The following is a 13958-nucleotide window of genomic DNA, read 5'->3' as shown; positions in this document are numbered from 1 at the left end:
TTATAATTATGGTTCTTGGGTGAAAGTCAGAGCCTGTGTGTCCTAAGCATGTAGTCTCTGACTCAGCTACCACAAGTGTCAGACCAAGTCCTACCACTACCTGTTTATGTCATCCTCTTACTCCTCTATGTATTTTGTCCTTTTGTAATTAGGGTCTTGTGGGGAAACTCTGCTAATTAAGGTCAAAGTCCACCTCTAAGCTTGGCTCAATATGGACTGTCAGGGCTTCTCCTCTCACCTTGTCAGAAGCAATACCCACCTCTACCTGAGAAGCCTTAGATTACAAGATCAACTCCCTTTCTCCTGATAAAAACCTGTTTAGTTAGCACCTAAGATTCCTGAAATGCTTTCCCATGGTAATGAGGCATTTCAGTACCCTAATTCCTCAGCCAATGACCTTTGCTCATCCTGGATGTTCCTACCCTCAGTTCCCAAAACTTTATAAGCCTTGAATCACCCAAAGTAAAGTTCTATCCTTTTAGCCAGACCCCGTGTGGTCATTCTTCATAGGTATACTCACAGGGCTTCTGTCTGCCCCCTTTGCCCACCTGGACCTTGTTATTCAAGGATCCACCAGGGTGGAAAGAACCACCCTGTAGCCTCAGTTGGCCCAGACTTCATGTTTATGTCATGGCAATTCTCCTGCCTTGTCCCAAGTGCTGGGATCACAGGCATAAGCTACCATGTCCAGTTTATATCTTGTCTCATCTGAAATGACCTGTCAGGAAATTATATAGATCCTAAGAAGACACAATAAATTCCATGTAGCTTTAAAATTTAAACCGGGCGTGGTGGCACATGCCTTCAATCCCAGCACTCGGGAGGCAGAGGAAGGTGGATTTCTGAGTTTGAGGCCAGTCTTGTCTACAGAGTGAGTTCCAGGACAGCCGGGGCTATACAGAGAAACCCTGTCTCGAAAAAACAAACAAACAAACAAAAAACGAAATAAATGCATGTGCATAGTACTATTTAATTAATGTTACTTTTTTTTTTTTTTTTCTTCCGAGACAGGGTTTCTCTGGGTAGCCCTGGCTGTCCTGGAACTCACTTTGTAGACCAGGCTGGCCTCGAACTCAGAAATCCGCCTGCCTCTGCCTCCCAAGTGCTGGGATTAAAGGGGTGCACCACCACTGCCCGGCTAATGTTACTTTCAACTGATGATAGCCTTCATCATAAGTTTAGTCATATTTAAATCAAGATTAAGAAGTCTAACATTTTAGAGTAATAATTATAAAAATATTAGTATCATTAAATTCTAACAAGCTAGGTTATGATCATACACACTGGTGTGTGAGTTAGTGTCATGATGACACTAGTGTAACATTATAAATAACATCCTAAGTGTAACATAAATAATGCTGCTGCTTTGTAAATCTGGAGCTTTTACCTTTATCTTGATGGCCATTGGCTGTCCCCAAAAACTGTAAGTCAGAACCCACACTGTCAGTTCTACAACCTATCTGTGACAATCCAAGCTGCCCACATTTCCCGGGAAGATTTGTCTGAAGATCTGCAGTATTACCTTTGAAAAAGGAAGGCAAGGAGTAACAAAGTAAAAATAAAGGTTATTTTATGAATACATATTTTGTAAATGTTAGTAAAATTATATGCTGGATTTTAACTCACGACTATAGGATTTTCCAATAGAATATCATCCTTTTCTTGCCTGCTTCACTTAGGAGGCCAAACACACAAAAATAAGAAAAATTCTGCCTTTCTCAAAGAGCACTCAGGAGACAGCAAAGGCAGAAGATCTGTGAATTCAAGGCCAGTCTGGTCTACATATCTGCCTCCTGAGTGCTGGGATTGAAACCATATGCCATTATACTCAGCTAAATACCTTCTTCTATGATAACTACACAATTAAACATCTTTCCAATTTCTCTGGCAGTTCTTAGATTCTTTTTTTTACTTCCCTTTCTTACTTTCTGTGAGGAATCTATCAGCAAATCAGGTCAGCTTTACCTATGACATGTAATCAGAAGGTGATCATTTTCATCGAAGTCACTGCTGTGCTGGTTAAAGCCTCTATAAACCTTAGCCAGGATTCTGACAGGGAACTAAGTCAGTTCTCCCTCTTTTGCCCTTTGCCTCCTTTCACCTGCTTTAAAAATAACATCCAAAATGCATGGCAGTGAAATGGCAAGTGACAGCACTACCTCAAAATTCTTCTCAGAATGGGCTGGTTCATTAGCAGTCTCAGGTCTTACAGCGAGGCCTTTCAGTTTTGCATCTTTCATTTCATTCAACCATCTTGGTTACTCCGCCCTGAAATCACTTGCTCTTCCCTCTTCACATCTAGTTTGCTTCAAACATTCCTCCTTAACATAACTGCCTGTTAATCACATAGTTTAAAATCTTCCACATCACCATCTAATCTATCATGTCTTAAATTGGTTTAATATTTGCTCCCCTGCTCTACTAGAACTGACGCTTTCCTGTTTGTTTTGGCTTTGAGACAGGGTCTCACTCTATAGTCCTGGCTGGCCTGAAACTCCTTTGTAGGCCAACCTGGCCTGGAACTCATAGAGATCTGTTTGTTCCTTCCTCTTAATCATTAAAGGTGTATACCACCCCCTACAGCATAGAATACAAGCTTTTTCGCAGTATTATCCCTTTCTTGAAAGCTACATTAAGAACATTAAGAAATATGTCCGACATGTAGACTTATGCTCAAGAAATATTAGTGTCTTAAGTGACCATGGCCTTCCATTACTAACAGCCTACAATGAGATGACCTATGATCATGACACAATTATGTCAAAGTGTCTGCTTTTTAGGTAGTCTTCAATAGCATTTATTAATTTATTATTTATATATAACATAAATAAATTTAGAAGTAAATAAAAATATATAAAATATATAGTAAATAATATAATTTATTAAAACTGACTTGTCCATTGTATTATATGTACACTTTCTACAAGCCCTCAAATGGATTATGAAGTTTAGAGAAATCTTTAACTTAGTTCAACACATCTATTATTTCAAATATTTACTTACCAGCACCACATGTAGGAATTGACTCTGAGTTAAAGTCTCGACTACTCTGAAATAAGTTTCTTGATGACCTTTTTTTGCTAAAACATAAATCGTCACTGACTGGCATTCCTTGAGTGGGCTTTAATTTTGGAGATGGGATAAGGTCATGAGCTGAAAACTGAGAAGAGAGTAAGTTAGCAAATTTTTGCTAAGTCTCCTTGGTAATAAATAATTTAAAACCAATTACAAAACCCAGATAAAGAACAGAATTATTGAGTATGTAACACAAACACTCATTCAGTATGACACATTTACAGTATTTTTCCTTCCAAGATAGAAATGCTAGTTTTTTCTTTCTTTTACTAGACTTCAAGTCTTTTCTTTACCTTTCTAAACTATATATCTGGCAGTAAGAGAGGAGAAAAAACACAAAAGGAAAGGATGTCTGACGCATCAGCAGAAACTACTCTAAGTCATTTCAGCATTAGGCAATGAGCAACCTAACAGACAAGCATTAGTGATTACTAATGTCCTGGAGCCCTACAGGGCTCTGGTTACAACCAGTTAAGTAGGGGCCAGAGAGGTGCTCAGTGATAAAACGTGCTTACAGGTATATGAGAAGCCTGACTAGCAACAAACACGCAAACAAACAAACAAACAAACGCCAAGTACACCACACACACACACACACACAGTACTTGATGGTTTCCAGATACTTCCTCATAAACATAGCATAATTTGTTAGTGATGAAAGTTCTTCCAAGTCAGTATTACAATTTCTACAATTGTTCATATGGTAGAATTAAACAAGAAGCCAATTACAGGTAACTTCCAACTGAATAATTTAAAACAAAAGATTAGCAGATAGACTAGTAGATGATGCAATAAATATTCTTCGCTGTGCAGTAAATTTCACATTGTATTTGCTTTGTAATTAATGTCAATTTTTTTAACCCATCCTGTCTTATTACCTTTCCAAACTCTAATAAGTCCGTCAAACAGTGAGAGCAGCCCTGAGTTAGCACTGTTATAAAACCAAAACCACAGGCTGGAGAAAGGCTCAGTAAGTAAAGGAAATTCCTGCCAAGTCTGATGACCTGAGTTTGACCCCCACACCGAGGAAGCAGAAAATCAACTCCTACAAGCTGTCCTCTGACCACCACATGCTAACTGTGGCATGCACATAAACACCACAGAAACATCATCTTCCACTTACCGAAAATCATAGACAAAGAAAATGCTAGAGGCAAAGAAGAGAAAAAAGAAAACACTCGATTGATACAGAATCCAAATTAAAAAATACATCTGACTCCTTAGAAGTCATGGAAGAGAGAAGAAAGTATGTGAAATAAAATGCCAAGAAAATGAAAGGAACAATCAAATGCTATCAGCCTTGCTAGAATTCTGAATCCATGGAAATTACCACAAAAGTGAAGGACAAAACAGCGTCCACAGACAAACAGAAATTGGGCATTTTTCTAGTAAGACCTTGCCTTACAACAAATTTTAAGAGTTCTTCTTATGAAAAGAAAATTAAAGTCAAAAATCCTTAATACATACACACAGAGAAAGCAGAGAGAGAGAGAGAAGAAGAGAAAGAGACTGACAGACATATAGAAGTGCACTGGAGAAACAATAAGGGAGATATAATGAATTTTTAAAAAAATTTTAGTGTGTGTGTGTGTGTGTGTGTGTGTGTGTGTGTGTTGCCTGCATGTATTTCTATGCATCATGTATGTGTCTGGTGCCCAGGAGGGCCAAAAGAGAGTGTCAGGTCTCCTGGAACTATAATTACAGATGGTTGTGAGTCACTATGTAGGTGTTGGGAATTGAAAGCGTAGCAAGTACTCTTAAGCATTAAACTTTCTCTTTGGCTCCCCTTTCTCTTATTCTTGATTGCTCTAACAACTCAAAACAGTAGTATTAATGTTTCTATTTATTGTGTCTGTAAAGATGTAAACACATACTCTAAGGCAACTATAAAACAAATAGACAAATAAAAGAGTAACTGATATGCTATAGAAAAGGAAAAGACAGGATCATAAACATTCTCAATTAAATCTATAAAAGACTAAAAATGTTAAAGACAGAAATAAACATAAGCAACAAATAGAAAATATGATATGTACTAATTCATATTAAGTGTTAATAGTTTAATCTATACCAATTACAACACGAGATGGGCTACAGAGATAGCTCAGCAGTTAAGAGCATTTGCTGTGCAAGCAGGAGGTCCTGAGTTCAAATCTCCAGAACGCACATAAGAGAGAGAGAGAGAAGAAAAGCAGAGGATGACTGAACATATGCCAGTAGCCTCAGTGCTGTCAGACAGAGACAAGAGAATCTCTGAAGACTGCTGACTATCAGCCACCTCAGGTTCAGTAAGAGACTGTCTGAAGGAAATGAGGCACAGTGATACAGTCGGACAACAGATACCTCCTACATACATATGCACACAGCCTATACCATATATATATATATCACACTCACCAAAAGAACATTTTAAAGGAGTTGTCTGAGTAAAACAAAAAAGCAAAACCTAACTATGTATTATCTACAAGAAAGCAATTTTAAATATATTAATGTATACATATTATGTAAAAAGATAGAGATACCATGCTAACATACATAAAAAGAAAGCAGGCACGGGGTGGGAGAGTTGGCTCAGCAGTTAAGAGTACTGACTAGTTGCTCTTCCAGAGGACAATGGTTAGACTCCCAGCATATCCCTTGCAGTTTACAAAAGTCTATAATTCCAGTCTCACAGGATCCAGCAACACCCTCTTCTGGCCCCAGGAGCACTATACGTATGTTATACACAGACATACATAAAGGCGAAATACTTATACAAATAAAATTAAAAATAGGAAATCGGGTATGGCTATTAATGTCAGACAATTTGAACTTGGGAGCAAAAAATGAATAGCCATAAAAGGAGTACCTCTCAATAAAGAGATCAATACTCCAAGAAAATATCATTTTAATAACAATATAGTGTCAAACTATGCGACAGAAATACAAGCAGAACAGCAAGGAGAAATAAATAAATCCACTACTATAGTTGGCGACTCCATCATCATCAGAAATTGATAGATTCATATGGAGAAAAACAGAAAGGACAATTGCACTCAACAACCTGAATGAACTCGATATAATTATCATCTATAGATAATTTCATCTAGCACCAGATTGGGTATTCCTCTCAAGCTCACATTCATCAGTATTAGAGAATAGTCTGGGCTAAGAAGACAGCAAGCAGGTAAGGCACCTGCTGCACAAGCATGAGGACCTGGGTCTAGATCCCCCGTGGATGCAGGATCTGTAACCCCAGTGCGAAGTGGATAGGGCAGACACAGGCTGATCCCTGGAGCTTGCTGATGAACACCCCAGTTCCAAGTTCAATAGAAATCACACCTCAAAACAGAAGGCAGACATATACAGAGGAAGGCACTCAATGTCAACCTCTGGCCTTTACACACTCACACTTGAAAACATACTCTCATCCACACACACATAGAAAGAGACCACACTCAAGGCCACAAAACACATTAAGAAATGTAAAAGAATATGTCAATAGCTGTTCTCAAACTGAAAGACATTAAGCTAGAAATCAGCAATGAAGAGAAAAGACTAACCCCCCCCCCCCAAAAAAAAACAGTACTTGGAAACTTAAAAAAAAAAAAATACTTGTAATTTACACATAAGTCAAAGAAGAAATACTATGTGAAATTTAAGCAAATTTCAAACTAGATAAAGATGTTTCTGGAATAGCAAAATTGTTTCCATTATTAAAAACTAAAGTTTTGGGGCCAGCAAGATGGCTCACCAGGTAAAGGCATTGCAGCCAAACCTGATGACCAAACTTCAATCCCACAATCCATATGGCACAAGGAGAGAACCAATCCTCTCAAGTTGTCCTATGACTTCCATATATGTATTATGGCACAAGTGCTTCCCATCTCCCCCCAATAAATAAATAAAATGTAAACAAGGAAGAGAACAAGTTAAAAATAAAAGCAAGTAGAGGAAAAAAGTAATAAAAAAAAAAAGCATAGAAATCAGTGAAAACAAGAAATCAAAACAGACACTTCACAAAACTAAAGGCTGTTTTTTTTTTTTTAAAAGATCAATAAAATTGTTAAGCTTTTAGTTAGGCTAAAAATGAAGACACATTTTTAAGCAGAAATGAGAAAAAAACCCACATAAATTATATCAATATTAGGATGAAAAAGATAATTTGACCAGGTCTACTTCTAAATCCATTGAATAATCACCTTCCAAAACAGAAAGCATCAGGCACAACCATGTTCATTAATGAAATCTATTTGACATTTGCAGAAAAAATTTTGTCAATTTTCTATACTCTTATTTAGAAGACATGCTTAAGGCAGATTTCCTACCTCATTCTATGAGGCTGGTGCATATGCTTTCTGTATGACTGCAACTCCATGAAACTCAGAAAAAGGCAGACGTGTGCAAATAAAAAAAGACCGGTGTTTGGCAAGGGAAGGGGAGGGGAAGGAGGGATAAGCATTCATAACACAGAGGCTATGTATAGCAACTAAACTATTCTTTATGTTATCACCATGGTGGATCCTGTTCACACAGATATACTTGCCAACCCAACCGAATAACAACGCAAGAGTGAAGCCTAATGTAAAGAAGGAACTCTTTGGTTCTTCTTGCTGTTTTCTTTGACTAAATCATATGCTCTACCAATGGTGTGCTGGGAGTTCTGGAGCAGGCTGTTTAAGTGTTAACCACCTGCACTTTTTATTTAGTGTAGCTATTACCCTAAAGCTGCTCTAAAAACAAACTAATAATACGCAATACACTTTTTTAAAGCTGCATGTTTTCAAATGTGTATATATTTTGTCCATGCTCTCTCCTTTTATAAAACTTACAGTGTATTTCTACAAGCATTTCTGGGTACATATTTACAACTTGAGTTCTGCAGTTAATTTCAGTTTCACCACTGAAGCTTTCATATATAAATTAGTCTACATGGGCATTTCAGAAATGCACTTATTTTCTGATTCCTGTTGTTAAGGTCAGCACCAGAATCTTTTTATTATAATTTATTATAATAATTATTACTATTGTTTTGACACAGGGTCTCATGTAGCCCTGGTTGGCCTCCCACTCATTGAGTAGCCAAGGATGTCCTTTAACATCTCAACTGCCTTGCCTCCACCTCCCATGTGCTAGGATTACAACCATGTGCCACCATGCCCAGCCAGAACCAATCTTAATATAGCCACCAAACATCTTAGATTAGTGGCAGAACAAGCAGGCTTAATAACACTCCTTATTATAATATATAACAGTACAAAAATCAAACAAAAAAGGTGGAACTGGAGATATACTTTAAAAGAGTGCTTACCTGGGTTCAATCCCAGCACAAAAAATAACTAAATACAACCCTTTGGAAAGGGAAAGATAAGTGAGCAATGAGGACACTTAGAAGTCAGCTCCATCAACTTCTGTACTAGTGCTAAAGACTGAACATAAAAAATGCACTTTATCCACTGTAAATCCTTGACTTACACTTTTTACCTTATGGCAAAGCAATATGCATTCAGTAGAAACAGTATTTTGAATTTTGATCTTTCCTTGCACTGCTGAGCAGCACTCAGTCCCAGAGTTATGAGCAGAAATAACCTCTTCTCTACAGTATATTAGGCTGTGAAGCTATGATGTTCAATAGGCTAGACTTAGTAAATGTGTTTTGACTTATGACATTTTCAAGTTACAGTGAGTTTACTAGCATATAAATCTATCACAAGGAGCATCTGCATTTGCCCTGCCAAAAGAACTAACTCATTCAAAGTTCTTGTAGGTAGTTAAGTTTTTTGTTTTTATTTCACGTTTGTGGTGCTGGAGGTGAGCCCACAGCCTGTACATGCTAGGCAACATTCTCCATCTTCAGCCTTTAAAATTACCCTTTATGTGGTAATTCAAAATACAAAAAATAACTATGCAGCTAGACATAATGGGACACACCTTTAATCCCAGTGCTCAGGAGGTGAATCTCTGTGAGTCTGAGGCCAGTCCAGTCTACATAATGAGTTTCAGGATAACCAGAGCTACATAATGAGACCTGTCTTTGGGAGTAGGAGGATGGGTACCAAAACTAAACCAAAAGGCAAGGAAATTTATGAAGACATCTTGGTTTTTATTTACTAGATATTTTGGTCTTAAATTTTTGTATGTTAGGTAGGATACAGTGCACAATATTGGAAGTTAGGCTTTCGTTACAAAAGAGGGGAGACCAAATATAGAGTAATAGAAAGTATCAGAGAACTTACACTGCCAATTCAATTCAAGATACTCATAAGAAGTCATTAAATCAAACAAACAAACAAAAAGATACCTCTTGGTTCTGTCCACTGAAAGGGCCAATCTGCAATGGCAAGAGTTAGCAATGAGTGAAAACATACCCAGAATTTGGTTTTGAAATACTACTCTGCTATATTGGTAATATTAGGATCCTGGGTGGAGAGTGGGAACAGCTGATTCCAAGTGGGAAACAATAAAGATATCAGGTAAGGCTTAGCATTCTATCTTAAGGAAAGACCCAAACACTAATCATGCCAAAGATCACAGGGAGCCAGCCACTGGTCAAATAGGGGACAATTTAGCATTAAAAATCCTAACTTGATAGCTAACACAAAAATGAACTCAATGGTATTTTTAGGAAGTTTTTGTCCCAAAATGCTTTGTCTGAGCATATATGTGTATTTTTAACCCTTACAGGTTTTTGCTTATATAATATGGTTTCTGGTTTTGTGTTTTTATCATATTTCTCAGTGTTCAAGTGTTTCTTGGGCTTTTTCTTTGGCTCGTTTTTGTTTTTTCCTGTTTGCTTCTTTTATCCTATTCTGGTTTGCTGTTTGTTTTTGAGTTGCCTGTTGGTTTTCTAGTGGAGAAAGACTGTGGAATTGGGTGGGTGTGGAGGTGAAGAGGATTTGGGAGGAGCTGGGGGGGGGGGAATTGATCAGAATATACTTATGGAAAAATGTATTTTCAGTAAAAAGTAGAAATCTAAATACATTTTAAAAGAGCGTACTCTGGGGTTGGAAAGAAAGCTCAGCAGTTCCGAACTCTTGCAGAGCAGAGTTTGGTCCTCGGTATTTACACCAGGCCCATCACAGAAGCCTGTAACTCCTCTAGCTCATTCAGAGTTGACACCCTCTTCTAGCCTCCATAGATGAATACACACACACACACACACACACACACACACACACACACACAGATGAATGCACACACAGAGTCATACCTACAGACACATAAATAGAAGTTAAATCTTAAAAAAAAACTTTTTAATAGCAAAAATTAAAGACAGGAGATAATGATTACATATAGAAAAGAAATTTAGGTAACAAATATAGAGGAAATGTTTTTGTCTTTAATTACATTTTGTAGCTCTCAATGTAATAATTAATACAAATAAAACTATTCACTGGCTGTCAAAAGCAATGAGTAAAACATTGTTGAGGTATGTGTAGTCTCAATGCAATATCTACAGTGAAGGGGAAAATATACCTTTATAATGGATCTTGTCACTTAATCAAATGCTAAACTGAGGCATTACTCAAGGTGGGGCAATCTCACTGTACTGTACCCATGACTGAGATAATATAGTTGCTAATTATTTTTAACCTGACTCTACTCAAATAGAAACAATCATATAAATTCATGTGAGATATTCCACAAAACAATTACCCCAACCTTTCAGGGGAAAGGGGGCCTACCATGAAAAAACCAACCAAACAAACAAAAACATACAAGTCCCACACACAAGTAGGGACATAATATTAAATAAAAAGGCACCATCTATAATTGGATATGGGATGATAACTATAAAATAAATGTAAAACACAGTTTGGGAACAAATGGAAAAAACTAAATAAAAGCTATATACAATAATTACTAGTATTCTATTGTTTTATTACTACTAGTAATAAAATAACTTATTTTAAGAAGATGTATGTTATAATGTTAAAGAATGAAACCCAAAATGTGTGCAATTTACTATGAAATAGTTCATAAAATACAGAGTAAAAATAGGGCAAGATGTTACCTGGGAAATACTATGAAGTATAAAGTACTAATGGTACTCTGAATTTACATGTAGATTAGTAAATTTTAAAACAAAAGCTTCGCAGGGACAGGAATCTGAGTTCAAGGATCAGAACCCTGAAGGCTTTTCTGCTTTTTGTCTTTCTATGGAATCAGGTATTCCACAGCACTCTGTACTTCTAGCCTCACACTTCACACATTCATTGCCGGCTTATAATCCTCTCCAGAAACCACTTGGAAGTACAGTTTAGTTCTTTATCTAGTACCTTCTGGGTATTCAGTGTTGTATGACTGAGGTGAGTGGCATGATTAAAACCCATAATTGACACCCATTTATTGTCCATAGCTCATTGTAACTCAAATTTAATCAAGGAAACCATTAAAAGCACTGACCTACCCCATACTATTATAATGGATGTTCACATCAGCACTTAATTCAAAAACTTAACTGTGAATTCTTTTACTTTTAAGTTAAGAATATTAAGCATACCTGCTCTGTATCTTTAATGTCCTTGGAATTGGAGGTCTGGTTTTCTCCCATGACTCCAGGCTGCTCATTTTCCCATGGTAATTTATTTTTCCCCTTTCCAGCACTTAAAACCCTTCGGGTACAGATAGTTGGACTGTAGGATCCATAAAGTTGCATGCTGTCCCTGGTGTGGTCACCACAGTAGCAGTGTGCACTCTGAGTCCTGTTACCGGACATAAGCCAGTCTGTATCTGCTCCATGTGCCAAATGGCTTGACCTGCCCTGGGCTGAAGAGGGCATGAGTATTGCATACTCCACAAATCCCTGTTCTGTTAGCCGTGGAAGAGTTTTTCTGGCCAATCGGGCCTGCACGGCATTCATCACTCCATCGCCATTATCCTGCAATTCAACAGTATCTACAGCTTTAAAAAGAACATTGGTTTTACCTGAGCCCATTGATGATGCCAAAACAGCAAAGGCCTCTAAAGCTGCCTGGCGTACCCTGCGTTTGCTATCCACAAGAGCTGGAGCAAGATCAAAGGACAGTTTGGGTAAGTCAAAATCCTCACTGGGGTAGGTCAGGAGGGAACAGATGCAAATATTCACTACTTCCTCCCTTACTCTGGAATGCTTATGTTTAAGGTTTTCCAGGAGCAAAGAAAGCACCCGCTGAGGACCCACTTCTTTCATTAGCTTTAGGAAGATTTTCATGTACTCCTGCTTGATCACCAACTTGTTGTCTGCCAGCACTTTCACAGAAGCCGCTATAACTGGTCCCAAGAACTGTTGCACCTGCTCGCCCAGGCGAATGACCAGCAAATGGAGAACTTGAAGTGTGCCATGGACCACTTTGAAATTGGAATCGTCTAGCAAGTTATACAACAAGCTAATGAAACCAACGAGACTAGAGTGAGGGGTCGAACTTGGGTTAAATTTTCCCAGCAACTGCTTTAGTTCTTCAACAGCCTGAGTCCTGTTTTTATAATCTTCCTGATCCAACAATCTTGCATGGAGTTCCTGGGGAATAATTCCAAATTTAAGATTGCTACTGGAAAGATTCACTACACACGGGGCAGCATCTTCAGAAAACCCAGAGGCTTCTAGCTCCAAATAATAAGGAACCTGACTTCCATACTGGGACTCCAGGCGGCGATTGTAGTGCCTCCTCAGTGCAGAAGGCAAACGCGAGATGTAGGAGTGAAACCTCTCTTGACCAAGTCGTTCTCCAATTTGTTGAAGTGACGAGAAGGCTGTCTCGGATTCTTCTTCCATCTCCTGATCCCCAAGCTTTCGGGCCAGAGATATTATTACTTCAGTGAGATCCAAACCCTGCAACAAATCCTCAGGAGTGAACAAGATAGGGAGCAACAGCGCAGTGGAAGCTCTAAGCCGGGCATCTGGACTTTCCAGGCCCTGGATGAGAGTTCGCAGGACCTGCCCAGAACTACGCCTAAGACAAATATGCAGGATCTGCAGCGCATCTTTCCGTAGGGCAGGGTTATCTTCTCGTAACGAGACAACGAGTTGAGGCAAAAGCGCTAAACTGAAGGCCTCTTCCAGCTGACCCGCCTCGCCCTGACCCCGAAGAACATCCGAGAGAAGCTGCAAGCAGAGCCTCTTCTCCTCACTACCGCCTTCCACAAGCACTCGGCCCAGCGCCCGATATAAGGCTTCCTTGCGGCGGGGAAAGCCAAGCCGGCCGCCTCGCCGCGGCAAGGCAGCCTGCAAAGCCTGGAACGCCTCGGAAGGATCCGGTGCGGTGCGCAGGAGTTGAAGAAGCCGAGTCTCCTCCTCATCTCCGCCCGAGAGCCCACTTCCAGGCCCGGACCAGCTAGTTGAAACAGCCTCCGCCGGTAACAGGAGGGTCGAGGCCAGAGGCGACGGCGTCGCGGGGCAGGAGCCATGATCCCCGGCAGCCCCACGGCAGTAGTAGTTTTTCTCGCCTCTCATGGTGCCCCCGGATCGACGACCATCAGTCCCTGGGGCGTAAGGACGACAGCGGCTCAGGAGGCGATAGGAACCAGGGGTCGCAGGAGGCGGCAGCGGGAGCAGCTCCGAAGGCGCGGCCGCCATGGAGGGTCGTCAGGTAGCGAGAGCTGGAGGGAACCATTGCGGTCTTGGGAGGGCTGGATGAAGCCCAGCCTTCCAGCTCCTCTCCAAGCCCCGAGCTGCAGAGGAAGAGAAGGAACGGCTCCGGTCAGCTGCCAGGCCGCTTGGGCCTTCCACTCCCGGAGCCAGCCTCCGGCAAAATGGCCCCCGCTGAGCCTGGGACCCCACAGCCGCCACCCGGCGTAACCAGGGCCACCACGTGACCAAACCGAGCGCTTCCATGGTGATGCACCCGGAGCGGACCTCTTGACCCGGAAACCAAACTGCCGCGGTGGATGCTGGGTCATGTAGTCCACGTAGGGTCTTAAAGCAT

The 13958-nt window shown here is 39.9% G+C and overlaps 1 protein-coding gene across 4 annotated transcripts in view; it reads right to left on the bottom strand.

The window, feature by feature from the left end:
* Togaram1 (TOG array regulator of axonemal microtubules 1) overlaps nt 1-13852 on the bottom strand; it is a 59940-nt gene extending 46088 nt beyond the window's left edge. For 2 of the 4 annotated variants that reach the window (XM_029484612.2, XM_029484613.2), the window contains exons 1-4: nt 11558-13852; nt 9356-9385; nt 3004-3160; nt 1388-1522 (exon numbers count right to left, since the gene is read on the bottom strand). In XM_029484612.2, coding sequence (XP_029340472.1) covers nt 1388-1522; nt 3004-3160; nt 9356-9385; nt 11558-13609 — 2374 coding nt within the window. In that variant the 5' untranslated portion in view covers nt 13610-13852. The remainder of the gene's footprint in view (nt 1-1387; nt 1523-3003; nt 3161-9355; nt 9386-11557) is intronic. The other 2 variants (XM_021179077.3, XM_021179079.2) reach the window with 1 other exon arrangement.
* Nucleotides 13853-13958: the final 106 nt, after the last annotated feature.

The sequence above is a fragment of the Mus caroli genome, unplaced genomic scaffold (assembly GCF_978045245.1).
Source record: "Mus caroli unplaced genomic scaffold, Mus_caroli_1 scaffold_14, whole genome shotgun sequence".
Lineage (NCBI taxonomy): Eukaryota > Metazoa > Chordata > Mammalia > Rodentia > Muridae > Mus > Mus caroli.
This window is presented reverse-complemented; position numbering and strand designations above follow the sequence as displayed.